The 27,866-nt window shown below is 51.1% G+C and overlaps 2 protein-coding genes across 7 annotated transcripts; one reads left to right on the plus strand and one right to left on the minus strand.

Annotated features, from left to right (window-relative positions):
* Positions 1-7,685: 7,685 nt before the first annotated feature.
* LOC309524831 (uncharacterized protein) lies at positions 7,686-18,250 on the minus strand. Of its 3 annotated transcripts, XR_014216024.1 has the most exons (5): positions 17,867-18,250; positions 15,016-15,145; positions 12,820-12,924; positions 8,393-10,527; positions 7,686-8,359 (listed from the first exon to the last, which is right to left on the minus strand). XR_014216024.1 is itself a non-coding variant. In XM_082209934.1 (4 exons), the coding sequence occupies exons 2-4, from the start codon at positions 15,104-15,106 to the stop codon at positions 9,005-9,007; spliced, it is 1,716 nt and encodes a 571-aa protein (XP_082066060.1). In that variant the 5' UTR covers positions 15,107-15,145; positions 17,867-18,250; the 3' UTR covers positions 7,686-9,004. The 3 variants fall into 3 exon arrangements, 2 of the variants coding, with proteins under 2 accessions (XP_082066060.1, XP_082066059.1); XM_082209934.1 differs by having other exon boundaries at positions 7,686-10,524; XM_082209933.1 differs by having other exon boundaries at positions 7,686-10,527.
* On the plus strand, positions 17,613-27,741 carry LOC309524672 (uncharacterized protein). 4 transcript variants are annotated; one of them, XM_082209538.1, is made up of 4 exons: positions 17,613-17,631; positions 20,177-20,250; positions 21,153-21,227; positions 25,463-27,741. In XM_082209538.1, the coding sequence occupies exons 2-4, from the start codon at positions 20,217-20,219 to the stop codon at positions 27,736-27,738; spliced, it is 2,385 nt and encodes a 794-aa protein (XP_082065664.1). In that variant the 5' UTR covers positions 17,613-17,631; positions 20,177-20,216; the 3' UTR covers positions 27,739-27,741. The 4 variants fall into 4 exon arrangements, with proteins under 4 accessions (XP_082065664.1, XP_082065663.1, XP_082065665.1 ...); XM_082209537.1 differs by lacking the exon at positions 17,613-17,631 and adding an exon at positions 18,376-18,710; XM_082209539.1 differs by lacking the exon at positions 17,613-17,631 and adding an exon at positions 18,376-18,710 and having other exon boundaries at positions 25,511-27,741.
* Positions 27,742-27,866: the final 125 nt, after the last annotated feature.

Genomic DNA, 27,866 nt, shown 5'->3' on the forward strand with positions numbered 1-27,866 from the left:
CTGGACCATAAAGAAGGCTGATCGCCTAATCATCATCATCATCATTTATTATTTATGCCCCGCCCATCGGGCAATTCTGGGCCACATCAATAGGAGTATAGCATCTAGATCAAGGGAAGTAATAGTGCCACTGTATTCTGCTCTGGTCAGACCACACCTGGAGTACTGTGTCCAGTTCTGGGCACCACAATTCAAGAAGGACACTGACAAACTGGAACGTGTCCAGAGGAGGGCAACCAAAATGGTCAAAGGCCTGGAAACGATGCCTTATGAGGAAGGGCTAAGGGAGCTGGGCATGTTTAGCCTGGAAAAGAGGAGGTTAAGGGGTGATATGATAGCCATGTTCAAATATATAAAAGGATGTCACATAGAGGAGGGAGAAAGGTTGTTTTCTGCTGCTCCAGAGAAGCGGACACGGAGCAATGGATCCAAACTACAAGAAAGAAGATTCCACCTAAACATTAGGAAGAACTTCCTGACAGTAAGAGCTGTTCGACAGTGGAATTTGCTGCCAAGGAGTGTGGTGGAGTCTCCTACTTTGGAGGTCTTTAAGCAGAGGCTTGACAACCATATGTCAGGACTGCTCTGATGGTGTTTCCTGCTTGGCAGGGGGTTGGACTCGATGGCCCTTGTGGTCTCTTCCAACTCTATGATTCTATGATTCTGGCTGGGTCCCCCCACCCACTCTGGGCGGCTTCCAACAAAACACTAAAATAAAGGTAAAGGTACCCCTGCCCGTTTGGGCCAGTCTTGCCAGACTCTAGGGTTGTGCACTCATCTCACTCTATAGGCCGGGAGCCAGCGCTGTCCGCAGACACTTCCGGGTCACGTGGCCAGTGTGACAAGCTGCATCTGGCGAGCCAGCGCAGCACACGGAACGCCGTTTACCTTCCCGCTAGTAAGCGGTCCCTATTTATCTACTTGCACCCGGGGGTACTTTCCAACTGCTAGGTTGGCAGGCGCTGGGACCGAGCGACAGGAGCGCACCCCACCGCGGGGATTCGAACCGCTGACCTTTCGATCGGCAAGTCCTAGGCGCTGAGGCTTTTACCCACAGCGCCAGCCACATCCCTAAAATACAATAACCTATTAAACATTAAAAGCTTCCCTAAACAGGGCTGTCTTTAGATGTCTTCTAAAAGTTTGGTAGTTATTTTTCTCTTTGACATCTGGTGAGAGGGCGTTCCACAGGGCGGGTGCCACTACTGAGAAGGCCCTCTGCCTGGTTCCCTGTAACTTTGCTTCTCGCAGCGAGGGAACTGCCAGAAGGCCCTCAGTGCTGGACCTCAGTGTCCGGGCAGAACAATGGGGGTGGAGACGCTCCTTCGAATAATTGATGCTTTTGAATTATGGTGCTGGAGGAGAATCTTGAGAGTCCCATGGACTGCAAGAAGAACAAACCTATCCATTCTGAAGGAAATCAGCCCTGAGTGCTCACTGGAAGGACAGATCCTGAAGCTGAGGCTCCAATACTTTGGCCACCTCATGAGAAGAGAAGACTCCCTGGAAAAGACCCTGATGTTGGGAAAGATGGAGGGCACAAGGAGAAGGGGACGACAGAGGACGAGATGGCTGGACAGCGTCCTCGAAGCTACCAGCATGAGTTTGACCAAACTGCGGGAGGCAGTGGAGGACAGAAGTGGGGTCATGAAGAGTCGGACATGACTAAATCACTAAACAACAACAACACGGGGAAACCCCCTAGTACCATAAGAGCCTCATGACCCGGAAAAACTGTCTGTGGAAGCGGACAAATGCCAGCTCCCTCAGCCTTTAAAGCAAGATGAGCGCCACAACCCCAGAGTCATTCGTGACTGGAGTGAATTGCCAGGTGTTCCTTTACCTTTACCTTTATTCCTGGTAGGTCTCAGAAGGTACTTCAGGATCAATCAGTGATAATGCAGGGGTTCGGTTGCATGTGCTATGATGAGCCACATGTTTAAAGTGCCAATATACTGCTTCAGCCGTCGGGGCTTCTTCCCAAATAATCTTGGAAACTGTAGTTTGTTAAGGACCCACGTACCTACGGGACCACCTCTCCTGGTATGCCCCACGGAGGACCTTAAGGTCCACAAATGACAACACTTTGGAGGTCCCAAGTCGCAAGGTGGTTAGATTGGTCTCAACTAAGGCCAGGGCCTTTGCAGTACTGACCCCAAATTGGTGGAATGCTCTGTCACAAGAGACTAGGGCCCTGCGGGACTTGACATCTTTCCGCAGGGCCTGCAAGACAGAGCTGTTCCGCCTGGCCTTTGGTTTGGACTCAGTCTGATCCTTATGTTTCCCTCCTCCTACGGTTTTAATCTATGGGCTACTTTTAAAATGAGGCTGCATTTTAAATTGCATTTTCACCTGTATTTTAAATTGTCCCCCCCATGTGTTTTTTTTTCGGGACGTGGGTGGCGCTGTGGTCTAAACCACTGACCCTAGGGCTTGCTGATCAGAAGGTCGCGGTTCTAATCCCCACAACGGGGTGAGCTCCCGTTGCTCGGTCCCAGCTCCTACCCACCTAGCAGTTCGAAAGCACACCAGTGCAAGTAGATAAATAGGTACCGCTCCGGCAGGAAGGTAAATGGCGTTTCCGTGCGCTGCTCTGGTTCGCCAGAAGCGGCTTAGTCATGCTGGCCACGTGACCCGGAAGCTGTATGCCGGCCCCCTCGGCCAATAAAGTGAGATGAGCGCCGCAACCCCAGAGTCGGCCACGACTGGACCTAACGGTCAGGGGTCCCTTTACTTTATTATGTTTTTATTGTAATTTTACTGGTGTTAGCCGCCCTGAGCGCAGCTCTGGCCGGGTATAAATAAAAATTATTATTATTATTATTATTATTAAGGGTGCTGGGAGTTGTTAGGAGACCCCTATTCTCCTCACAGAGCTACAATTGCCAGAGTGGTTTAACTGTCAATCCCTCTTCACAAACACCCGTTAGCCCTGCGTAGCACCTTAATGGCCCTACTCTGCCTACATGGTTGAAGGCACTAATGTTTCTGAAGGCCAGTTGCTGGAAATGGCCGGAGGGGAGAGGGCTTTTGCGCTCGGATCCTGTTTGCGGGTTTCCCATAGGCATTTGGTAGGCCACTGTGAGAACAGGATGCGGGCCGAGGTGGGCCACTGGCAGGCTCTTCTTTCGACATAAAATACAGTGGTGCCTCGCAAGACGAAAAGAATCTGTTCTGTGATTCTCTTCGTCTAGCGGTTTTTTCGTCTTGCGAAGCAAGCCCATTGAAGGATTAGCGGATTAGCGCTATTAGCGGCTTTTAGCGGCTTATCGGATCAGCTGATAAGCGGCTTAGCGGCTTAGAAAAAAGGGGGGGAGAGAAAAAAACCCGCAGGAACTCGCAAGACATTTTCGTCTTGCAAAGCAAGCCTATAGGAGATTCGTTTTGCGAAGCACCTCCAAAACGGAAAACTCTTTCGTCTAGCGAGTTTTCCGTCTTGCGAGGCATTCGTCTTGTGGGGCACCACTGTAGACAGCTTGGAGACTTAACCATGACGTCGCTTATCCTTCCTATTTCCAGAGAAAACTGGGGAGAAAAAAGAGTTCTGAACATAGATCAAGATTTATTCACTTTTATTTCCCTAGTCTATTTTATTCACAATACATACGTACAAGTTCCTGCTCACTTCAGACACGGCTGGATCAGAAACGCACAAAAGGTCAGGACAGCCTACCACCAAATTCTCGCTAAACCCACACTTGGTTTCATCTAATCAGTTTGCTTGGTTGGACAGTGTTCTCGAAGCTACCAGCATGAGTTTGACCAAACTGCGGGAGGCAGTGGAAGACAGGAGTGCCTGGTGTGCTCTGGTCCAGGGGGTCACGAAGAGTCGGACATGACTAAACAACAACAATCAGTTTGCTGAGAGTTGCTGCCGTCTGTGAGCGACCACTACACGCAAGGTGTGCCCTCCTCCTGGGGGGAAAAGATGTTCTAATTTCTAATTTCAAAGAAATTAAAAAGAAATTTCTAATTTCTTTTGAAAGGCTGTTCCATCTCTTCAAGATGATGGACGGGGTTCTTGGGAGACACTGCAAAGCTGGCTGTAGGGGACTCCCCACACACCTTCACCTGACTGTAGGGGCATCGTGGGAAGAAGGAAGGACTTGGAAGAGATGCTCCTGAACCACTTCCTGGTCCAGCTGGAAGTGACTGAGGAGGCATTATAGCCTGCGGTTGCTAAGCAACTGCTAAGTGCTCCCTTCAACATTTGGCCTTGAGAGCAAAACAGTAAAGGGACAGGAAATCACAATGCACAACTCCAAAGTCCCAGTTAAGGAAGGCAGGTACAGGACATTGAATGGCCTTTCTCCAGTGCTCAGGTGTGCAGGGTTGTCCCTTCTTTGGAATAGCAGACATGACAGGTTCAGATCTCCCTTTAGGGCTTTCTCCTTGGAAGTAAAAAGGATGGGAATTAGGAACACTTTTGCATCAGCTTTCGATGCAAGCCCCTTTTATTGTCCCTTAAGCAGCTGCTTGACCTGCAGTGGTTAGGATACCAGCGATGCTGCAGAAGTGGATTTCCCGCATTAGCAGGGGGGTTGGACTGGATGACCTCTGAGGTCCCCTCGAACTCTATGATCAGGCGGTAGCAATGCTGTAACTCCATGCCATGAACAGCTTCATGTGGCTGGTTTCGCAGGAAAGGGCCAAAGCTCAGCGTCTGAGCGTCTGTTTGGCAGATTCCAGTTTTGATCCCTGGCACCTCCAGGTACGGCTGGGAGACCCCAGCCTGAAACACCTGGACAGCTGCTGCCAGTCAGTGCAGACAATACTAAACTAGATGGACCAATGGTCTGATTCCCATGTTCATGATTATTAAGCCTTCATTAAAGGAACAGGAGCGAACCAGGCTGGCTTATTTTTCTGGCCTGTTGCAACCCCAAAAGATGAAATCAAGTATTGAAAACTGGCCTTTTGCTTACTTACTTGGGCACCATGTATAATCTTAACACGCCTAAAAATCAACTCTTTGAGACCTTGGCTGGGGTTTCTTTCCCCCAGGAAAAACCTCTGATAGCAGGCGGCATTCCGGTCAAATGAGGTCAGTTTGGTGTATACAGGTAGTAACGTTACAACAAGAGGTGTGGGAAGTGGTACAATGCAGGAAGAAATTGGAGGTGTGGGGCGTAGATATTCCCCAGGATACCGAAAACAGGTTCTTAACAACATCCAGTATGAAATCATTGTGCTGACGCAAGGAACGAAACGCACCCCCCCCCAAGTGAGATTCAAGGCAGTCCAAGGTCTTTTTGTGAGAGGGGTGTGTGTGTGTGTCTGTCTGTCTGTCTGTCTGTCTCAGGTCATCCTATGCAGAAAACTATCAAGGTGGTTTTGCAGGTAAGACTTTTTCCTGCCTTGTTATTCCTGCTGTTTCCCATGGCACCAAGAGTGACAGAACTGCCAACCTGTTTCCCCCAGCCTCTTTATAAAGGGGCACGGTGGCGTCTTACAAAGGGGTAAAGAGCAGTCTGCTTCAGTTGCTCCCGTGGGACTGTTTTATACGGGAATTGCTCAGCTCCACATAATATCCGATCCCTCGCTACAACATCGCTCTGATCTACTTCTTTATCTAATCTACCCACCTAATCTATTACCTCCCTCACAGCCCAATCCAAAATCCATTGAAATAAAAGTTGGAGATTTGACTTACAGTAACTGTTGCAACAAAATACAGTGGTACCTTGGGTTACATACGCTTCAGGTTACATACGCTTCAGGTTACAGACTCCGCTAACCCAGAAATAGTACCTCGGGTTAAGAACTTTGCTTCAGGATGAGAACAGAAATCGTGCTCTGGCGGCGTGGCAGCAGCAGGAGGCCCCATTAGCTAAAGTGGTGTTTCAGGTTAAGAACAGTTTCAGGTTAAGAACGGACCTCCGGAATGAATTAAGTACTTAACCCGAGGTACCACTGTATAGCCCTTTGTCTAGGGCTCTAGAAGGTTGATTACTAGCATTTCCACTTCAAAGGATCCGTAGAATCATAAATGGTAGAGTAGGAAGGGACCCCCTCCTTTGGTAATCCTCATAGAACTCTAGCCCAATGGTAATTATTATTATTCTTATTATTCTTATTATTATTATTATTATTATTATTATTTATTATTTATAACCTGCCCATCTGGCTGAGTTTCCCCAGCCACTCTGGGCGGCTCCCAATCGAGTGTTAAAAACAGTACAGCGTTACATATTAAAAACTTCCCTAAACAGGGCTGCCTTCAGAATGGTTGCCATTAATTTGATTTTGAATTGATTTAGAATGAATTGATTTTAGAATGCTGTGTTACCTTTATTGTTGTTAGTTGCTCTGAGCCCGGCTTCGGCTGGGGAGGGCGGGATATAAATAATAAAATATTATTATTATTATTATTATTATTATTATTATTATTATTATTATTATCATCATCATCTAGTCCAACCCCCTACAATGCAGGAATATTGGTAATGGCTTAGAAAGATCTTGGAGAGCAGGAAGCTAGGCTAATGATACATTCTGCAAAAGGTAAAGCTGGACTGTACTTATTTGAAGGGTGGAATCCACATTTATGCATATAGAAAACTAGGATGTCAGGGAAGAGAGTTTAGCCTAGTCATTCCCCTGATCTGCTAGTTTTCTTGGTGCAGGGATTTTTATTCATGATAGACATGAATAAAGACATGGAACCTCTTACTTGGAGCCTGAAGTGTTAAAAGTCCAGGAGGACATTCTAGCGTGTTCTGCTGATTGTATAAACTAGTCCTAAATGTCTATGGTTGCTATATTTTAACGCAATTAGGCAGAGCTGTCTTGGAACCAAGCACAAAAACTTGTGAAATGTTGGCAATGACAGCTCAAATCAGGTTTGCCTAGAATGGCCATGGACTAGAACGGAGTCTATCCATGCTGGAAAGCAAAATTAGAATGAGGCGGTAGAATGGATTGTACCACATCACTCTGGCAGTGGGGGGAGATTTTTGGTTAAGCCTTTTTAACAGGAGACATGTCAGTACAGTGGTACCTCGGGTTAAGAACTTAATTCGTTCTGGAGGTCCATTCTTAACCTGAGGTACCACTTTAGCTAATGGGGCCTCCCGCTGCCGCCGCGGGATTTCTGTTCTCATCCTGAAGCAAAGTTCTTAACCTGAAGTACTATTTCTGGGTTAGTGGAGTGTGTAACCTGAAGCGCCTGTAACCCGAGGTACCACTGTACTACAAACTTAAAACGGGTGAACAAGCACAGCTTCCTCAATAGACCTTGGCATTCTGCAAGGGAGCAAGAGGTCAAAACCGCCCCAAAACTTCAGTTTCCAAAGTCACCTTGCTGGGAAAACTGCTTTGCAACTCGCTTCATTTTTTAGGTAAAATACACCCATGGATCAAAACGGGCAATTTTCAGGTTAGAGAAATTTCTAGTGTGAACCTAAACACAAATGGAGCCACAGACCGTCGTGTTAAGATAAGGAAACCTGTGGTGTGTTGCTTACTTTGCAGAATGATTCTGATTCTGGGAGGGTTGGTCTCCCTTCCCCACCCCTTGAATCTGGTGGCAGGGGTAGGAACACTGGTGGGAACAGAGCAGCCATCTTGCCCTTTCCACAGGGCTCCTCTGCAGCGGTGCCATTGGATAATTTTATACTCTGCACTTCATGAACTTATGTGAGCCCGTCTTTTGATGGTCACATGTATCATTTCACTTGCAACATCTGGCGTGTGTGTCTGTCACTGTTTAAAACAGGTTTCCTCAAACTCGGCCCTCCAGATGTTTTTGGCCTACAACTCCCATGATCCCTAGCTAGCAGGACCAGTGGTCAGGGATGATTGGAATTGTAGTCTCAAAACATCTGGAGGGCGGAGTTCAAGAAAGCCTGGTTTAAAGCCTTCTGTACCACAGAAATGGGACTCTTGTGAATTTCCTATTGAGGTCTTCCAGATGTTGTGGGACACCAATTCCCATCAGCCAGCAGGGCCAGTAGTGAGGGATGATGGGAGTTGGAATCCAACATGGTCCTACGTGACTTCCTGTGGTGCTGGCTGCCATCCTCCTGTTCTTACTTTGGCTAGGCCTGGTCCAACTCTTCTCCAAATCCTTGCCAAAGACGCTCTTGGAAATAAAAAAACCTGAATATTGTGCAGTCGCAGAATCAGCTTTGCAAGCCTTGTGCAATTTTCACGATTTGTTCTGGTGAAGAATTGCCTTCCTTTCTTTCGTGCTGCTGCGACTGTGCCTTTGGCCTGGCGTGCAGATGCACCCAGACCATCTCCAGCACCCTTTTCTCTTCCGCAAGGACAGCATGTGCAACTTGAAGCACAAATCACGCAGCTTACCCTCGGGAACGGAGGAGCCAACGGCAGCCACCTTGAACTCAAAGGAGAGCAGCTGCAAAGCAGCGGTGGCGAGTGAGGAACGTACTGGGCAAGGTCAGGTGGGTGCAGAGGAAGCTTCTGGATTGGACAGAACGTTTTTGCAGGCAGAGAGTGCGCCTGATGAAAAGACAAGTGGGACCTGAAACTCCACCTATGCTTATGCTGACCCGAATCGATCCAGTAGGGACGCCACGGGTTGATTCCAAAGTAACGCTATGCGATTGCTCCATCAACGCAAGGATTTTTGCTTGCGCAAAGTAATGTTCTCTTCCTCTCCTCACACCCCCCTAAAATTACTTTAGGGGTTCTCCCAACACTCCAGAGAAATTTGGGAAGAATAATAATAATCAAATTATTATTTGTACCCCACCCCGCTGATCTGGGAAGGGGTGTGCAATGGCAGGAAAAAGGAGAACACCGCACAAACCCTCCTGCTAACAGAACGGAAGAACGGGATACTGACCCATTTTACTTCCTTCGTACCTCCAGAACGCAAAGTGCACCCGCCCCTACCAATGGACTTTGGACTGGGCCTTTACATCTAGGGAAACGACACCTGGGAAGCACTGAACGTCTGCCAACCATGGGCAGGGTCTCCGTCCGACCCCCAAGCACAAAGCCTAGCGCTCTTGCGGCCAGGTGAACCGGCCTCAGCGCCTTAGCATGGCACAAACTCCTTGTGCTGTGTAGAAGCCGGCATGAGGACAGTCTCCCCTGCCCGGTGGGCATGGCTGCGGAGGTGGCGGTAGAGATGTTCTGTGTCGCGGAAGCGGCGCCCGCACTGGGGGCAGGGGTACGGCCTCTCGCCCGCATGCGCGTGTTGGTTCTTGAGCAGAGAGGAGGCGGCGGAGGCGGCGCAGGGCTTCCCGTAGTCCCCGCAGGCCCGGCCGGGGAGCGGGCTGCCATCCGGTTCGAGGTGGTGGGCGTGCTGGTGCCTCTGGAAGTGCAAGGTGCTGTTGAAGCTCTTGCCGCAGTCCGGGCAGACGTGGGGCTGCCCGCCGGCGTGGGTACGCTGGTGTCGGTAGAGGTGGGAGGTGCGCCCGAAGCGCTTGCCGCAGTCCGCACAGGAGTAGGGCCTCTCGCCTGTGTGGATGCGCCGGTGCCTCTCCCAGTGGGAGCTCCAGGTGAAGCTCAGCCCGCACTCGCCGCAGCGGTAGGGCTTATCAGCCGACAGGTGCAGCCGGCGGTGCTGAGCTAGCTGGCCCCGCGTGCCAAAGCTCTGCCCGCACTCCCCGCAGCCGTAGGGCTGTTCGGTGGTGCCGTGCAGCCGGCGGTGTCGGGCCAGCTGCGAGCGCCCGCCGAAGCTCTGCCCGCACTCGGCGCACTGGTGGCTCTGGTCCCCGCCCATCAGGTGCAGGCGCTGGTGCTTCACCAGAGCCAGCCCGTCGGCAAAGGCCTTCCCGCACAGGGTGCACTTGTAGGGCTTGCGCCCGCGGTGCGTGCGCTGGTGCTGGTCAAAGTGCAGCGTGGTGCTGAAGCTGCGCCCGCAATAGGTGCAGATGTAGGCGCGGGTGACGCTGGCTGCCGCGCTGGTGCCGTGTGTGCGCTGGTGCCGGTAGAGGTGCGAGCTGCGGCTGAAGCGCTTGCCACACTCGTCACAGGGGTAGGGCTTCTCGCCGGTGTGTATGCGCAGGTGGCGGGCGAAGTGGGAGCTCCACGAGAAACTCTTGCCGCAGTCGCCGCACTGGAAGGGCAGGCGCCCGGTGTGCAGGCGCTGGTGGGTCACCAGCTCCGTGTTGCGGCGGAAGCAGCGCCCGCACTCGGCGCACTGGTAGGGCAGCCCGCGGCTGGGCATCAGGGAGGGGGCGGGGACCGGCGGCTTGGCGCCGGCGCTGGCGTGCGCCCGCTGGTGCCGGTAGAGGTTGGAGCTGACGTTGAAGCTCTTGCCGCAGTCGCCGCAGCGGAAGGGGCGCTCGCCCGTGTGCGTGCGCCGGTGCTTGCTGTAGTGCGAGCTACAGCTGAACACCTTGCCGCAGTCCTCGCACTCGTAGCCCTTCTGCAGGACCATGAGGGGAGGCCCCTCCCGCGCCAGGACCTTGCCGCCGCCCACTTGCTGCACCACCCTCCAGTGCAGGCTCTGGCAGTTCCCGGCCTCCAGCTGCACCACCGCAGGGCTGTCGTGCTGCTGGACATCTTCCTCGTCGCTCTCCTCCTCCTCTTCACTGCCCAGTCCCTCGACTGCTGGGAAAGACGCAGAGAAAAAGAAATCTCCCTTAGGACAGTCGGAACATTGATGGAGCAGGCAAAGCTCAAGGAAAATATAAGCCTTGTTAGGATTCCTTCAAAACTCAGCTTTCAGGTGGTTGTTGTTGTTGTTGTTGTTATTATTATTATTATTATTATTATTTTCCCTTAGCCACGCTGGGCGGCTTCTAGCATATACAGAAACACAATAACATCAAAAGCTTCCCTATACAGGGCTGCCTTCGGGTGTCTTCTAAAAGTTGTGTGCAGTGGTACCTCTAGTTACGAACTTAATTCGTTCTGGAGGTCCATTCTTAACCTGAAACTGTTCTTAACTAGAGGCGTGCTTTTGCTAATGGGGCCTCTTACTGCCGCTGCACCGCCGACACACGGTTTCCGTTCTCATCCTGGGGCAAAGTTCTCAACTTCAGGTACTCTTCTAGGTTAGCGGAGTAACCTGAAGCGTTTGTAACCTGAGGTGTTTGTAACTCGAGGTACCACTTGGTTCTTGAACTTAATCCGTTCTGGGAGTCTGTTCGACTCCCGAAACCATTCAAAAACCAAGGCGCAGCTTCTGATTGAGTGCAGGAGTTTCCTGCACTCAATTGGAAGCCATGAAAACTGTGTCGCATGTTTGATTTCCGGAAAACGTTCACAAACCGGAATACTTACTTCCAGGTCTGCGGCGTTCGGGAGCCGATTCGTTTGGCAACTAAGCCATTTGGGAACCAAGGTTGGACTGTAGTTGTTTATCTCCTTGACATCTGATGCAAGGGCTTTCCACAGGGCCGATGCCACTGCCAAGAAGGCCCTGTGCCTGGTTCCCTGTAGCTTCACTTCTCATAGTGAGGGAACCTCCAGAAGGTCCTTGTAGGTGGGCTGAAGGATGGTAGCAGAGATACAGGTATACAGGGCAGAGGCTTCTGGACCTCATGACTGCCGATTTTGGACTTTTAGGGAGCCAGGCAACTATGCAACTTGATCCCCTGCCCCAGTCTTTCCTATGTATTGATAAATGTGATAAACAAAATCTTAAACGATTCAGAAACAAAGTTGAAGGAACAGGCACATCGTAAAAAGGAATGCTCCTGAATCCATCGCTATTGCTGGTTTCCCAAGAGACCTCAGCAGCTAGGAGGGCCTTTTACCAGTTTTGTGTGGTGTGTCAGTTATGGCCAAGCCTTAACCACAGTAGTATGGGTAACCTCAAGACTGGACTACTGCTTTAGAAATTAAGTGATTTAAAGCTGTAAAGATTAAGTTAAAAGAAAAGAAAGGTTAACAATTAGATAAAATTAAGGGTGAGGATTTGCTGAACTGAATATTTGAAATTGGAATGCAGAAAGGGGAGGTATGAGGAGGTCGGTGAAGTAAGTTTTAAGAAAATAAGGATTTGAAATTATACTTGTTTTTTCTTGTCTGTGTTTGTTTGTATTGTTGTGTTTGATTATATAATTTGTGAAACTTTAATAAATAGTTTATAAATAAATAATAATAAAAAAGACTGGACTACTGCAATGGGCTCTGGGTGGGGCTGCCCTTAGAGAGTTGTTCCCCCAGCAGCAGCTAGTGCAGAATTTGGCAGCCAGGCTGCTAACACACCTCTGTGTTTCAGATATAGGTAGGTAGCCGTGTTGGTCTGCGGTAGTCGAAACAAAATAAAAAAATTCCTTCCAGTAGCACCTTAGAGACCAACTAAATTTGTTATTGGTATGAGCTTTCGTGTGCATGCACACTTCTTCAGATACCGTGCATGCACACAAAAGCTCATACCAATAACAAACTTAGTTGGTCTCTAAGGTGCTACTGGAAGGAATCTTTTTATTTTGTTACACCTCTGTGTGACACCTTTGCCGAAGGAGCTGATCTGGCTGCCAAAATGTTGCCCGTCCCAGTTAAAGGTTTTGCTTTTCGTATATAAAGCCACATAACAGCTTGGGACCAGGGTTTTTAATTGTCATGTGATCCATAAATGAAATAACTAATTAAATAAATAACAGTAGCAATAACGAGGTGCCACCTTCCTCCAGGTGCAAGGCAACAGCAAAAAGAACAGGAGGGCCAAACGCCAACCTGCCAAAGAAAAATATCTCCTTTACCCTAGGTAAGGTGTCCAGTTAGATCTCAGGTGCAAAAGAAAACCCATCAATCAGCCTTCGTCTCTGCAGTACCATCGTTTGGCCTGGTCCATATTCTCACACTTCTTGCCTCCAGGAGACTATGGATGAAGAGAACTGGTTGGCCCTGCCAAAGAAAAAGATTGGGATCCACCGAAAGGGCACTACTCACCTAAGGTGGCTCTTCGGGCATTCTCCCTATTAATAGATGCCGGGACACAAGTTTCCTCATCTTCTTCTACCAGGAAAATCTCATTGGGTTTGGGACTTGCAGGTCCTACATAAAGAAGGAAAAACAGGCTATATCAAAGCTATGATACTTCCGCCTTGCTTAATACCATGCTATAACGTTCAGATTTTTGGGCATTGAATTACAAGAGGATTTGTCCTGGAGTGTCAACACAAGGGGGCTTGTGAAGAAGGCGCAGCAGAGACTGTACTTTTTGAGAATACTAAGGAAAAACTATCTTCTGCAGAAACTGCTGCTTGCCTTCTATCACTGTGCCATTGAGAGCGTGCTCACTTATGGCTTATGTGTGTGGTAGGGAAGCTGTACTACCCAGGACAGGATGGGGTTGTGCAGAGTTGTTAAGGCAGCAGAGAGCATTGTTGGCTGCCCACTTTCCACTTAGAGCAGATTTATGCCACAAGGTGCCATAGGAAGGCACTGGACATAGTAAAAGATCCATCGCATCCTGGTCACTGTCTCTTCGAGCTCTTGCCGTCGGGACGGAGATACAGGATGATGAAGACAAGAACGAGCCGTCTTAAGAACAGCTTCTTCTCCAGAGCGATCTTGGCCCTGAATGGGAAGCCCGGACTTTGAAAGTCATCTAATCTCCCTTGCTGTATTATACTGTATTGTTTAATTAGTGTTTTTATGGAGCAGTCAAGTAATTTCGTTGTCCCCGAAGGGGGCAATGACAATAAAGATATTATTATTATTATTATTATTATTATTATTATTAATACCACATAATACCATATAATACCAACTACTCTATTCCGAATTTAAAAATGGAAAGTGTAATGCTGGTGGTCAACAAAAGAGGTTTAAAGGCTGTCTCAAGGCAAATTTTTAAAAATGTAGTATAAACACTAACAATTGGGAAACATTGGCCTGTGAGCGCTCCAGTTGGCCTTTACCAAAGGTGTCATGGGTTTCAAAGTGTGGTGTAGTGGTTAAGAGCGGTAGTCTTGTAATCTGGTGAACCGGGTTTGCTTCCCTGCTCCTCCACCTGCAGCTGCTGGGTGACCTTGGGCCAGTCACACTTCTCTGAAGTCTCTCAGCCCCACTCACCTCACAGAGTGTTTGTTGTCGGGGAGGAAGGGAAAGGAGAATGTTGGCCGCTTTGAAACTCCTTAGGGTAGTGATAAAGCGGGACATCAAATCCAAACTCATCAAAGACGCTCAAACTCAGGACGCAAGGGAGAAACGTGCTAGGAGGAAGGCACGCTTGGCAAATCCACACCGTGATCAACTCCTGCCCAGAAACCAATGTCCCCACTGTGGAAGGACGTGTGGATCCAGAACTGGACTCCACAGTCACTTATAGACTCACTGTTAAAACCGTGTTTATGGAAGACAATCTTACTCAGCTACGAGTGATCGCCAAAAAACAAGAATACGATGCTATAATATACATTATTGGTTTTTTTCAAAGTGATCACCAAAACACAACTCCCCCATCTAACATTAGTGCTTTGCTGCTTTGTTCTACCCTCTTCCTCACACCAAAACAGCAGCAGCTGCACAGCTGTAAACCACTTGCTGACCCACCGCAAATTTGTGTGATTTACAGGAATAAAAATGCTGCAGGGGTGAGGAGCAGGAAGGAGCGACTCTCGTCAGCCCTGAGCATCATTAGGGATGGTGGGATTTGTCATCTAATAAGATCTGGAGAGTCCTGGGTCTCCCATTCCTGTGCACTGTTTTCATTTGTTTGGATGTTGCATAACCGGTTCTTAAATCTGAAGCCAACCCATTATTTTCTATCACATTTTCACCTTTGGGCAGGCTCCCTGCTGAAAAAGTTTGCTGACCCCTGCTTTAGAACATGCAGAAAGAAAGTACAGTGGTACCTCGGGTTGCGAACTTAATTCGTTCCGGAAGTCCGTTCTTAACCCGAAGCGTTCTTAACCTGAGGCGCGCATTCCCTACATAGGCCTCCTGCAGCCCCGGAAGCGGATTGCGATCGTATCCTGGGGCAAAGTTTGCAACCCGGGACACCTACTTCCAGGTTTGTGGAGTTCGTAACCCAAAGCATTCGTAAGCAGGACTGTTCGTAACCCAAGGTACCACTGTATTGCTTCTGGGCTCTGCAACATGGCCTGTTTTAGTTGGGGATCTTCTGAAGGAGATACTTACTCAGGGCCACCAGACTGTCACAGGTCTCCTGATGAGTTTCCCTGTAAACGGGCTTCTGATTCGGATCTGCAACTAGCCACGCATCCTCCATGATCCGATGCCAAGCCAGATCCTAGCAAGCCACAGACTCCTAAAAACAAGACAATCGTTCCATCCATGAAACACACGTGTAGCCCCTGCTAAGCTAGTATTCTCCTGCTTGCTCAAGCCTAATAACCAGAGCAGAGTAGCAATATCACATCAGTCTAGTGTTTAATGTCAGTTTGCAAATTAGCCTCTCTCTTTTTAACACACACACACACAATACAGTATTGAGCTACCGCCTTGTAATTTGGTCTCAAGGGAGTCACAGAGAGAATGCTATAATTATTTGAGGGAGTAAATTTTATCTGGAGCTCAAACACCGGACCAGACTTTGGGCTCTAAATTTTCCTAAAATAAGTACCACTGTTAACCTACACATAGTTATTGTGGAATACCTAAAAGTGTGTCAGGTGTTGAGTACAATCTACTGCTCTTTAGCCATCCTGACTCTATGGCAGAAAAGTTAGCACCTTAAGGCAGTGACACCTACGGCCTTCTTGATGTTGTTAGACTCCAACTCCCATCATCCCCAGTCCAGTGATAAAGGAATGATGGGAGTTGGAGTCCGACAACATCTGAAGGGATCCAAATTCCCTATCCTTGACTTTGGAAGTAGGCATCTATGACACCCCTTGCACTGGTCCAGCTGCCAGGATGTCTGGAGCCAATTCACGCACATGGGCACTCATCACTTGCTAACTGTGGATAGCCACCCAGCAGTGGCGTAGCGTGCGGGGTGCAGGGGGGGCCGGCCGCACCGGGCACAACATCTGGGGGTTAGGGTTAGGGGGCGCAAATCCATGGGTTAGGGGGCGCAAATCCATGGGTTAGGGGGCGCAAATCCATGGGTTAGGGGGCGCAAATTACTTGCCTTGCCCCGGGTGCTGACAACCCACGCTACGCCACTGCCATCCAGTGACGACTTGTGTGTATAAATTATCATACATAGAACTTCCAAGGCACCTCGCATGATCTCAAACACAGTCAGTTTGCACAGACAGCAGGAGATCTTTATATTCATCATAACCAAGTGATGGAGAAATAAGAGAACGCACATGTCTGTGTTAACCAGCCCTTGAATCCTCCTGCATTTCGGAAACCAATCACTGTTTCCTGACTTTTTAAAGAGGGGCTGTCATCATCAACCATAAGCAAACAAGGGCCATGGTTACAGCATACATTTAAAGCACCACAATGCCACTTTAAACAGCTTCCCCCAAGGGATCCTGGGAACCGTAGTTTGTTAAGGGTGCTGAGCGTTATTAGGAGAGCCCTTTCCCAGTGGCGTAGTGTGGGTTGTCAGCACCCAGGGCAAGGCAAGTAATTTGCGCCCCCTAACCCGTGGATTTGCGCCCCCTAACCCTAACCCCCAGATGTTGCGCCCGGTGCGGCCGGGCCCCCCTGCACTCCCCACGCTACGCCACTGCCCTTTCCCCCCACTCAGAGCTACAATTCCCAGACTGCTTTAACAATCAATCCCTCTTCCTAGAGAGCTCTGGGAAATGGCACCCACCCACCCCTATTGTGACCTTCCAAGTATCTGACAACTTCTGTAGTTATTACCCCAACCCATGAGTTGCTGTTGGATCCATCAGCCCCAGCCAGCATGCCCAATGGCCAGGGATGATGTAAAGTGCAGCCACAAATCCCCAATCCATATGTGGCTGCGCTGCACGGAGCTTTCTACGCCGTCAGCAGAAAGAGTTGGGACCATGGAAGGAGGGGAGATGTGCGATATCTGGTGTTACTATACACAGCCAATTGCAATTAGACTTTGCTATGCATAAAACCCCTGCAAATCCCCCAATTTAGGATGAGATGGGCAGTGGCGTAGCGTGGGCTGTCAGCACCCGGGGCAAGGCAAGTAATTTGCGCCCCCTAACCCGTGGATTTGCGCCCCCTAACCCTAACCCCCAGATGTTGTGCCCGGTGCAGCCGGGCCCCCCCCCTGCACCCCCCACGCTACGCCACTGGAGATGGGCATCAACTCAGGGATTTCCCTCAAGCCAAACCTCAAACGTCCCATTTCAAGGGCTCCTCTATCCACTGCACAATGATGGATCTGGCTTAACAACATCTCCTTCCCTTCTCAGTAAGATCCGTGAGACGCATCCCTCTTATTCCCATTTCACAGAAAGGGAGAAACTGAGGCTGAAGTGCCTAAGTCCACTCAAGCCAAGCGATTGTAATAAACACTGGCATACCATTTGCAAATACTGTAATATTGTTTTCTTTCTTCCGATTATTTTTATTTTTTAAGCGGAGATCTAAGGATGAATAGGAATTTTATCCGAGCCTGTGGTTTTTAGGAGGAGACTTTACAACCCAAGGAGTGCGTGCAGCGGCAGCAGCAAAGCTGGAAACTGCACAAAGGAGCTCTCTAGCAAGGCAAAGAGGATCGGCCCTGAGGGCAATTTTGTTTTGTCTGCGCTCATCTTTCGAAAGCACCTGGGAAACTTTTAGACGAAACAGAATCGCCCACCACCTTCCGCCCCCGGGGCTGATTGGTCCATTGTTCCGTTCGGCGACCAGGTAACCGAATCCATCCCTTGCGCGAGCGTAACAGGATCAGGTGTCAATTGTTATTTTTTTTAAAGGAGCGGTCCTGGATCCAGCTACCCCACCCCACCTCCTCCCACTTCTTCCACCGCTGATCCACTGCCCCCTCTCACCCCATGCGTCGACCCCAGGGGAGATAATGGGTCTTTTCGCACGGGGGGGTCACTTTCCAGCCCATCCGGGGGTTGCCTACAAAAAATGCATTTACCTGATAAGTCCGGTTCAGGAGCGAGGGGTGGGGGTAGAAAAAGGAGACGATCTGCAGATCCCGAGCCGGGGGTGCTGAATATAAATCTGCTCTGGGGTGCCGATCCGAACAATTCAAACAATGAGAAAGTCCCTGCGTGGCTCGCGATCTTTATTAGAGGCCGTTTCGTGGCGGCGCGAGGACCCCACCAGCCTTTTGTGACAGGGAGGGGGGACTCCCCCCCCCAAAAAAAGAGCTGGCGATCTGCAATGGAGGCAGCTCGGTTCCTGCGTGCAGCTTGGGAGCCGCTTGCAAGGACGTAGGCAGCCCCTTCCCACCACGATTTCTGGTCCTCTCCACCTCCTCCTCCTGTCTCTCTTTTCTTTATGATTCTCCAATCCGCCGCCCCCCCCCCTAGAGCCGCCTCCCCCTCCTCCCCGGAGTCTTCCTGCCTCCCCCTCCCCTCCTCTCCAGCATCAGATCCCAAGCACCCCTAGCCTTACTCCAGCCCCTTCCTGTGTCCATGCAATAGCAAGCCGGTCGGCAACCGATCGCGATTTCATTGTGGGGCTTGTGCGCCTTGGAAGATCCTGGGGTGAAATCCACCAGGGTGAGACCCATCCTGCTCCAGTCCTCGCCAAGAATAAGAATAATGCAAAGACTGTCACTCCTGAACCCTTAAAGGAGGAAGAGGAGGCAAAGAGGGAACCCAGCCGAAGTGCAGTCAGGATGGGTAGGGAAGGGAGTGACTCCGGATCGGGCTCCGCTTTCGGGCCCCCAGGGTCGACGGCGCGCCCGGTGTCGGGCGCCTCCGATTAGAAGCGGATCCGGCTGCGGCAGAAACAGACACCGCCCGGTTCAGTGGGTAAGGCTGGCAGACTATATATATATATATGTTCACGTCATTCTATGCTCAGTGGTCGGGCAGCTGCCTGGCGTGCAAGAAGGGCGCGGGGTTCAATCCCCGGCACCTCTGCGCAGGGCTGGGAATCGTGTCCCCCGCCTGAAAAGCTCTGGGGAGCCGCTGCCAGTCAGTGTCGGAGACACTGTGCTATTTGGCTCTGCACAAGGCAGCTTTCCATGAGCTTGTGCGCCTGTGATCCTATACAGACACAGAGACGTGATGCTGGGTTAAAGAAGGGATCAGAAACACCTGAAGGCGGTGAAGGTCCTGTGTGAGTGCCTGGAGGCGGTTGGAGGATGGATAGCAGCTAATGGATTGAGGTTGAATCCTGACAAGCCAAAAGTACTGTTTTTGGGGGACAGGGGGCAGGCTGGTGTGGAGGACTCCCTGGTCCTGAATGGGGTAACTGTGCCCCTGAAGGACCAGGTGCGCAGCCTGGGAGTCATTTTGGACTCACAGCTGTCCATGGAGGCGCAGGTCAATTCTGTATCCAGGGCAGCTGTCTACCAGCTCCACCTGGTACAAAGGCTGAGACCCTACCTGCCCACAGACTGCCTCGCTAGAGTGGTGCATGCTCTAGTTATCTCCCGCTTGGACTACTACAATGCGCTCTATGTGGGGCTACCTTTGAAGGTGACCCGGAAACTACAACTAATCCAGAATACGGCAGCTAGACTGGTGACTGGGGGCGGCCGCCGAGACCACATAACACCGGTCTTGAAAGACCTACATTGGCTCCCAGTACGTTTCTCAGCACAATTCAAAGTTTTGGTGTTGACCTTTAAAGCCCTAGACAGCCTTGGCCCAGTATACCTGAAGGAGCGTCTCCACCCCCATCGTTCTGTCCAGACAGGGAACCAGGCAGAGGGCCTTCTTGGTAGTGGCTCCCGCCCTGTGGAACGCTCTTCCATCAGATGTCAAAGAGATAAACAACTACCTGACATTCAGAAGACATCTTAAGGCAGCCCTGTTCAGGGAAGTTTTTAATGTATGGCATATTAGTGTATTTTTGGTCTTTGTGGAAGCCGCCCAGAGTGGCTGGGGAAACCCAGCCAGATGGGCGGAGTACAAATAATAAATTATTATTATTATTATTATTATTATTATTACTGGAAGAGAGCCACAGGCTCCCCAACCCTGATTTCTTTGGATGCTGCCCTTCTATTAGATTGAAATTAAAAGGATGACAGTCGCTGATCTCCAGTTCCTTAAAGAGGTGTGCCTGTGGAAGAAGGAAGCACGGAGGCAATTTGAAGACACTGAGAAGGGCAATTTTAAGGGAGTTTGGTTGCGACACCCTAACATGGTTGTTAGCGGCCTGGTTTGGGTGGAAGGATAATGGGCACCAGAGAGTGTTGTTTCTGCAAGAGTTAACGTCACCTGCAAAAAAAAAAGGTGGGTGACTGCGCCTTCTTCTTGTCCTCCAGGTGAAATGCTGCAGGGGCTATTCTGCATCCCAGCCACAACATGCAGGAGAACTATGAGAATGTGATCTCTCTGGGTAAGGCATCACCAAAACAATTCAATGCATTCAATATTGGCATGTCCACATTTCTAGTGGGCACAGTATCTCGCCTGCTAAAGAAAGGGTGTCCAACATGGTACCCTGCAGATGTTGCTAGACTACAGCTGTATTGCAGGGGGTTGGACTAGAGATGATCCTTGCGATACCTTCCAACTCTGCAGTTCTGATTCTGTTATTCCAACTTCCCGAATCCCCAGCCATTACTCCCCGAAGGCCAGGGATGGTGGGGATTTGTGGTCCAGCAACCTCTGGAGTGCACCGCGTTGGCTACCCCTGGTGGGAATCGATTTGTAATCTGTCACATCATACCTAACATTTCCATTGTTTGGGACATCGTTTCACAAAGCGTTCTACGAATCAGAAACAATTACTTATTACATAAACAGAGTCCACTTCGCTTTTTCTCCCCCGTTTTTCCTCCAGTTCTGCCATTGCACAAATTCTGAAAATGTCACCATCCAGGCCAAACCATTCATTTCATCTATGGCTCAACAGTAAGATGCCATTTAGAAGCCATTAAGGGCTTTTTTGTTGTAGCTGCAGTTAGTAGATTTCATACCAGTGCAAAGCATTTTCAAACCTCTTCCCGGAACTGTGCCTCTTGTGAAATGGACAGGGGTCTTCTAACAATCCTCAATGCCCTTAACAAAAACTACAGCTCCCAGAGTTCTTTGGGGGAAGAAGCCACAACTGTTTAAAACAGTGTCATGGTTCTTTAAATGTCCAAAGTAAACGTGGCCCAGTGGGTGGAAGTGGCAGGCTCCTGAATCCTAAAGGTGGTGGAATGACTCGCTTGGGAATTACTGGGTAACCAAAGCCCTGCATCTAATTTCCTTTCCAATTGCGTCTTCCCCTCTCTTTCCGGCATGACTGCACAGCGGAGGAAATTGCAATCAGCTGGCCCCGGATCACTGCGTTTGCCGAGTCTCACAGAAGAAGAGGGTTGGCACCTGGTAAGTCAAGTGTCTAGAGAAGAAAATGGAGGCTGCGGAGCAGGTTGATGTTGGGACTCCAACACCCATCAACCCAACCACTGTGGCCAATGATCAGGGATGATGGGAATTGTAGTCCATCAACATCTGGAGGGAACCAAATTCCCCTTCCCTGATGCAGAGCTTGCATCCGTGTTCCTCTTGACCGCAGAAGCAGAATACAGCAGAATTTATGAACGGGTATCCTGAGGGTGCCTTGGCGTGATAAGGTGACCATGGCTTCCTGAGCGACTTGTGCTTCCAGTGTAATGTGTGGTATGGAACTGTGCATCTTGCACATCTTGACAGTCACAACTTGTTGTGTATATTTGTAGGGTGGTATCTCACTGTGGGGACGCAGGTGGCGCCGTGGGTTAAACCACCGAGCCTAGGACTTGCCGATCAGAAGGTCAGTGGTTCGAATACCCGCAACGGGGTGAGCTCCCATTGCTCGGTCCCTGCTCCTGCCAACCTAGCAGTTCGAAAGCACGTCAAAGTGCAAGTAGATAAATAGGTACCTCTCTGGTGGGAAGGTAAATGGCTTTTCCTTACGCTGCTCTGGTTCTCCAGAAGCGGCTCAGTCATGCTGGCCACATGACCCAGAAGCTCTACATCGGCTCCCTCGGCCAATAAAGCGAGATGAGCGCCGCAATCCCAGAGTCGGTCACGACTGGACCTGATGGTCAGGGGTCCCTTTACCTTCACCTATGGTGATACTGATCTTCTTCACTAAACGTAGGCATGCAGGGAGCTTAGAATCATAGAATCATAGAATCATAGAATCATAGAGTTGGAAGAGACCACAAGGGCCATCGAGTCCAACCCCCTGCCAAGCAGGAAACACCATCAGAGCACTCCTGACATATGGTTGTCAAGCCTCTGCTTAAAGACCTCCAAAGTAGGAGACTCCACCACACTCCTTGGCAGCAAATTCCACTGTCGAACAGCTCTTACTGTCAGGAAGTTCTTCCGAATGTTTAGGTGGAATCTTCTTTCTTGTAGTTTGGATCCATTGCTCCGTGTCCGCTTCTCTGGAGCAGCAGAAAACAACCTTTCTCCCTCCTCTATGTGACATCCTTTTATATATTTGAACATGGCTATCATATCACCCCTTAACCTCCTCTTCTCCAGGCTAAACATGCCCAGCTCCCTTAGCCGTTCCTCATAAGGCATCATTTCCAGGCCTTTGACCATTTTGGTTGCCCTCCTCTGGACACGTTCCAGTTTGTCAGTGTCCTTCTTGAATTGTGGTGCCCAGAACTGGACACAGTACTCCAGGTGTGGTCTGACCAGAGCAGAATACAGTGGCACTATTACTTCCCTTGATCTAGATGCTATACTCCTATTGATGCAGCCCAGAATTGCATTGGCTTTTTTAGCTGCCGCGTCACACTGTTGGCTCATGTCAAGTTTGTGGTCAACCAAGACTCCTAGATCCTTTTCACATGTACTGCTCTCAAGCCAGGTGTCACCCATCTTGTATTTGTGCCTCTCATTTTTTTTTGCCCAAGTGCAATACTTTACTTTGTAGGGTGGTGCTTGTTTCCCTCCAGATCCTGCTGGCCTCCCAACAGCCCCTGACCATTGGTCATGCTGACCAGGTCTCAACAAAATCTGGAGCACCACTGGCATCCCATCCTTGGTGAAGGGTATCACTGATCAGGATAGACCAATGGTATCTGTTCTACTTTTTTGTGCTTCTCATGACATGATGCTTACAGTGGTGCCTCGCAAGACGAAATTAATCCGTTCCGCAAGTCTCTTCGTCTTGCGTTTTTTTCGTCTTGCGAAGCACGGCTATTAGCAGCTTAGCGGCTATTAATGGCTTAGCGGCTTTAAGAAAAAGGAAACATACTCGCAAGAACTCGCAAGACGTTTCGTCTTGCGAAGCAAGCCCATAGGGAAATTCATCTTGTGGAACGTCTCAAAAAACGGAAAACTCTTTCGTCTTGCGCGTTTTTCGTCTTGCGAGGCATTCGTCTTGCGAGGCACCACTGTATTTGTAGAGCTGTGGTAGTTTTCAAACTACGTCAAGAAACTAAGAAGAGGCTTCTGGATCAGGCCAGTGGCCCATCAAGCCCAACACGCTGTTCTCGCAGCAGCCAGCCAGATGTCTGGGGGAAGTGTAGCATCCAGGACCTGATCACAAGAGGCAGAGCATCGCCATCATGGACCCAGGAGTTTTTCAGGGAGAGAATCAGACAGGACCAGCCCTATCATTAGGCAGAGTGAGACGACCACTCCCAAGTAGCAGGTTCCGGGGGACAGGGAGCCACAGCCAAGTATTGGAGCATAGGGCTAGGTGTGCCCTATGCGTGAGATGTCTGTTGCCTCAGGTGTGGGCAAATTTGTCTCATTCCTATAGGTGGAAATGGGAGGGGCAGAGGGGAACCCCATTTTTTCTTCACCTCGGGCAGCAAAATGACTTGCGCAGGGGCCTGAGACAAGCTATTCTGAAGGAAATGTCAAACCTTCTTTGAAATCTATTGCTGCTGAGGGGTTTTCTATGGGGCCTGCTCTCTGGGCGGCTTCCACAAAGATTTAAAAATACATTAAAATGTCACACATTAAAAACGTCCCTGAACAGGGCTGCCTTCAGATGTCTTCTAAATGTCAGGTAGTTGTTTATCTCTTTGACATCTGATTGGAGGGTGTTCCACATAGCGGGCGCCACTACCAAGAAGGCCCTCTGCCTGGTTCCCTGTAGCTTTGCTTCTCGCAATGAGGGAACTGCCAGAAGGCCCTCAGTGCTGGACCTCAGCATCTGGCAGAACAATGGGGGTGGACGCTCTTTCAGGTATACTGGGCCGAGGCCGTTAATGCAGATGATAGGCTCAGTACGCCTGTTCGGGGTGGGGGCATATGAACAGTCTGTGAGCCCTAGATACCTTCCGAATTGCTCCACAGCCAAATCAGGGTCTGCTGAAAAGAGAGACAGGAAGCAAGGAAGAGCAACAGAGGTCTTAAGGGAAAAGGATTCCAAGCAAAAAAACCTTCCCTTCAAAGGCCATCTGGTAGCAAGGGCCCCAACCACCTGTGAAGGAGTTGGGTTAAGCAACAACATGTACTTAAGCCCCCCCCACAAAAAAAAATTGAGGTCCCCCCCTCCCTAGGAATTGCACAGGGAGAAGCAAGGTGAAGGGGTAGAGGGGAAGGAAATCGGATACAGATTTTATGGTTGCTAGGCAATTACTCTTTCTTTGCAGTTCCTCTTTAATTGCTTCCAGATATCCACCAACTTGCTCTGGGAGCACACAGAGGAGATGATCTGCTGGGCTCGTGTCTGTGGTGGAGCCTCCATTGATGTCAGTGGCAGACTCACAACAGAACACAAAAAATGGGGAATGGTTAGCTCAGCACAGCATAGCAGAGGAATACTTAAGCATGGTTTTATAGATTAACAAATCAATATGGCATTTCTAATCACGTAGTGTGACTTTTGCTGCAATGGTGAGGTTTAGCTTATTTTTTTAGTTGCTGCTTTGCTCATAGTGTGTTCTGACTTCAGTTGCTTTAATTGTTTTGTATGATTTATGCTGTAATTGTGAGGATGCTGTATTCTGTTATTGTTATTGATTTTTTGTAAGCTGCTTTGGGACTCACTCATCTGAATGAAAAGCAGCATAGAAATACAAATCAATCAATTAATCAATGATGGCCGTATGAGAAACATTGGGGAACCTCTGGCTTAAGGGTCAAATGTGGGAGGGGGGCCAACATCTCTGCCTGGCCCTCTGGGCTCTCCCCAGACCCCACTCATCTCTTCGCTCTCTCCTTGAGAAGTTTAGCCTTGTGTTGAACTCTGCCTTTTGCTTGCTTGCATGAATGGTGGGTGGGTGGGTGTAGAACTAGCTTACTAAACAAAGGCAAACTTGACATTACTTGCTCCTCCCATTTTTGACTCTGGCCCCACCCAGCACTGGCAAGTGGCCCCTGAAGGTTGCCCATGAACGGCTGGAACAAGATTCTCCACCGCTTCTCCATGGAACTGAATGCCATCTGCTGGTGGGGTAACAGCAGGGGAGGCCTGCTCCCCTGCTTGGGAGCTTCCTGGAGGCATCCTCTTGCCCAGTGTGGGGTGGTGGGCCAGATGGAGATTTGGTCTCCCTGTCTTCTGTTCAGGAGGCGGTTGGGGGAGGAGGAGGGCAGGGGTCTGCCGGGGGGAGCGATGAGTTGTGGCTCACCCATGACAGCCTTTTCAATTCCCTTCTCCCAAGTTTCCTTTCCCAGACCTCAGCAGTTACTGGATTCTCTCGTTGTTCCAGCAGATGATGGGATGGTGAGTGAGAATGAGAACGAGATTGAAGAAGAGGAGGAGGAGGCGGCACCGCAGAACGGAGAAGGAGAGGGCAGAGGGGATGTTGCCGTTGAGAAGGTGGAGGCCGAAAAGGATCTCCTGCCGGAGAACACCAAAGAGCCTCTTGAGCCTGAGCTGAAAGGCAGCGAGGAAGGCCCAGACCAGGCGACCTCGGATGAGCGGCCGAGGAAGCCCCTGGGGAAGAGACAGGCCAAGTCGAGCGTCCACCGTGCTTTCAAGAAGTTCTCCTCACGCAACCACCACCACGGCCTGCTGGGCCACACCGGTCGGTGCCACAGCTGCGGCAAGGGCTTCGGCTTCGGCTTCAGCAAGCGCTCCCGGCTACACGGCGCCGCCGGCCTGGAGAAGCCCTACAAGTGTGGCGAATGCGGCAAGGGTTTCCGGCTGCACTCCACCCTGGCGACCCACCAGCGCCGCCACACCAGCACCAAGCCCTACCGCTGCGCCGAGTGCGGCAAGAGCTTCAGCGTCGGCTCGGCCTTCATCCAGCATCAGCGCACCCACGCCGGCAAGCGGAGCGGGCCCGGCCCAGCCCGGCCCTGCGAGTGCAATGTGTGCGGCAAGAGCTTCGGGCTCCCGGCCCACCTCATCAAACACCAGAAGCAGCACCTGGAAGAGAAGCCCTACAAGTGCCAGGAGTGCGGCAAGGGCTTCAACTGGAACTCTCACCTGGAGCGCCACCGCCGCATCCACACCGGAGAGAAGCCGTATGTCTGCGAGGACTGTGGGCGCGCTTTCGCCTGGAGCTCCCACCTGGAGCGCCACCGGCGGACGCATTTTGGGGGGCTCCAGAAGGCTGCCTCGTGCAGTTGTTGCTTGGCTGCGGCCGCGGCACCTGCCAGCAAAGCCAGCACCAAGCCCTACCGGTGTGATGACTGCGGCAAAGGCTTCAACAAGAATGCGGCCCTGTCCAAGCACCGCCGCGCTCACCATGCTGCAGAGAAGCCCTACGTCTGCCAAGACTGTGGCAAGAGCTTTGGTCTGAACGGCGCCCTGCTGCAGCACCGGCGAACGCGGCACCCGGACGACTCGGCCAAGCCGTACGCCTGCGGCGACTGCGGCAAGAGCTTCGCCTGGAGCTCCCACCTGGACCGGCACCGGCGCATCCACGCCGGCGACAAGCCCTACCGCTGCGAGGACTGTGGGAAGGGCTTCTCCCAGAGCTCCCACTTGGAGCGGCACCAGCGGGTGCACAGGAGCGCCGAGCGCCCGCCATGCCGCTGTGCCGAGTGCGGGTTCGCTGGGGCGCGGCGGCAGCGCCGGCGAGGGGCCCTGCTGGCCTGCAAGTGCAGCGACTGCGGCAAGAGCTTCCTGTGGCGGCGCCCGGCCTGCAGCGAGTGCGGGAGGGGCGGTGGGGAGGGCGTGCGGCACCAAGGGACGCAGACGGGCGAGAAGCCCTACTCCTGCCTGGACTGCGGCAAGTGCTTCGCCCAGAACTCGGCTCTGGCCAAGCACCGGCGCATGCACACCGGGGAGAAGCCGTACAAGTGCGCCGAATGCGGGAAGAGCTTCGGCGTCCGCTCCAACCTGCTGAAGCACCAGCGCACACACCTGGGCGAGAAGCCCTACAAGTGCGCCGACTGCGGCAAGGGCTTCATTCAGAAGTCCGACCTCACGAAGCACCGGCGCATGCACACCGGCGAGAAGCCGTACCGCTGCGACGCCTGCGGCAAGTGCTTCAGTGTCAGCTCCAATCTCATCAAGCACCAGCGCATCCACTTGGGCGAGAAGCCCTACGCCTGTGGGGAGTGCGGCAAGGCCTTCATCCAGCGCTCCGAGCTCACCATCCACCAGCGCACCCACACCGGGGAGAAGCCCTACAAGTGTGGCGTCTGCGGCAAGTGCTTCAGCCGCAGCTCCCACCTCAACCGGCACCAGCGCACTCACAGCAACGGCAAGGCCTCGGCCGGCAGTGCCGGGACGGCCCACACCACGCTGCTGGCCGCCAGCGCTGCCAAACCTGCCGCTCCCCTGCCCGCCTCGGCCTTCTCAGCCTCCTTCGCTTCGCCTGGCCCCCTGCCCGCCCTGCCTGCCTTCCCTGCTTCTCCATCGTCCCTCCCGATCCCTTCTTTGGACCTGCCCTGGGCCCTGTCCTTTCCCTCCCGAAGCTTCCCGCACCCCTCCTTCCCTTCTCCTGCCCCTTCAGGGGCCCAGGCCTCATCTCTGATCAACTAGCTTCTCCTCCTTCCAGCCCCAGAGCCAGCATGACCAGTGGTCAGGGGATGATGGGAGCAGGATGGGGAAGGCTGCTCTCCTCACTCTGTTTCCCCCCCTTTTCCTGAGGAACTGAGACTTTCTTTTCC

The sequence above is a fragment of the Podarcis vaucheri genome (assembly GCF_965113315.1).
Source record: "Podarcis vaucheri genome assembly, chromosome: 2".
In the NCBI taxonomy this organism is placed as follows: domain Eukaryota; kingdom Metazoa; phylum Chordata; class Lepidosauria; order Squamata; family Lacertidae; genus Podarcis; species Podarcis vaucheri.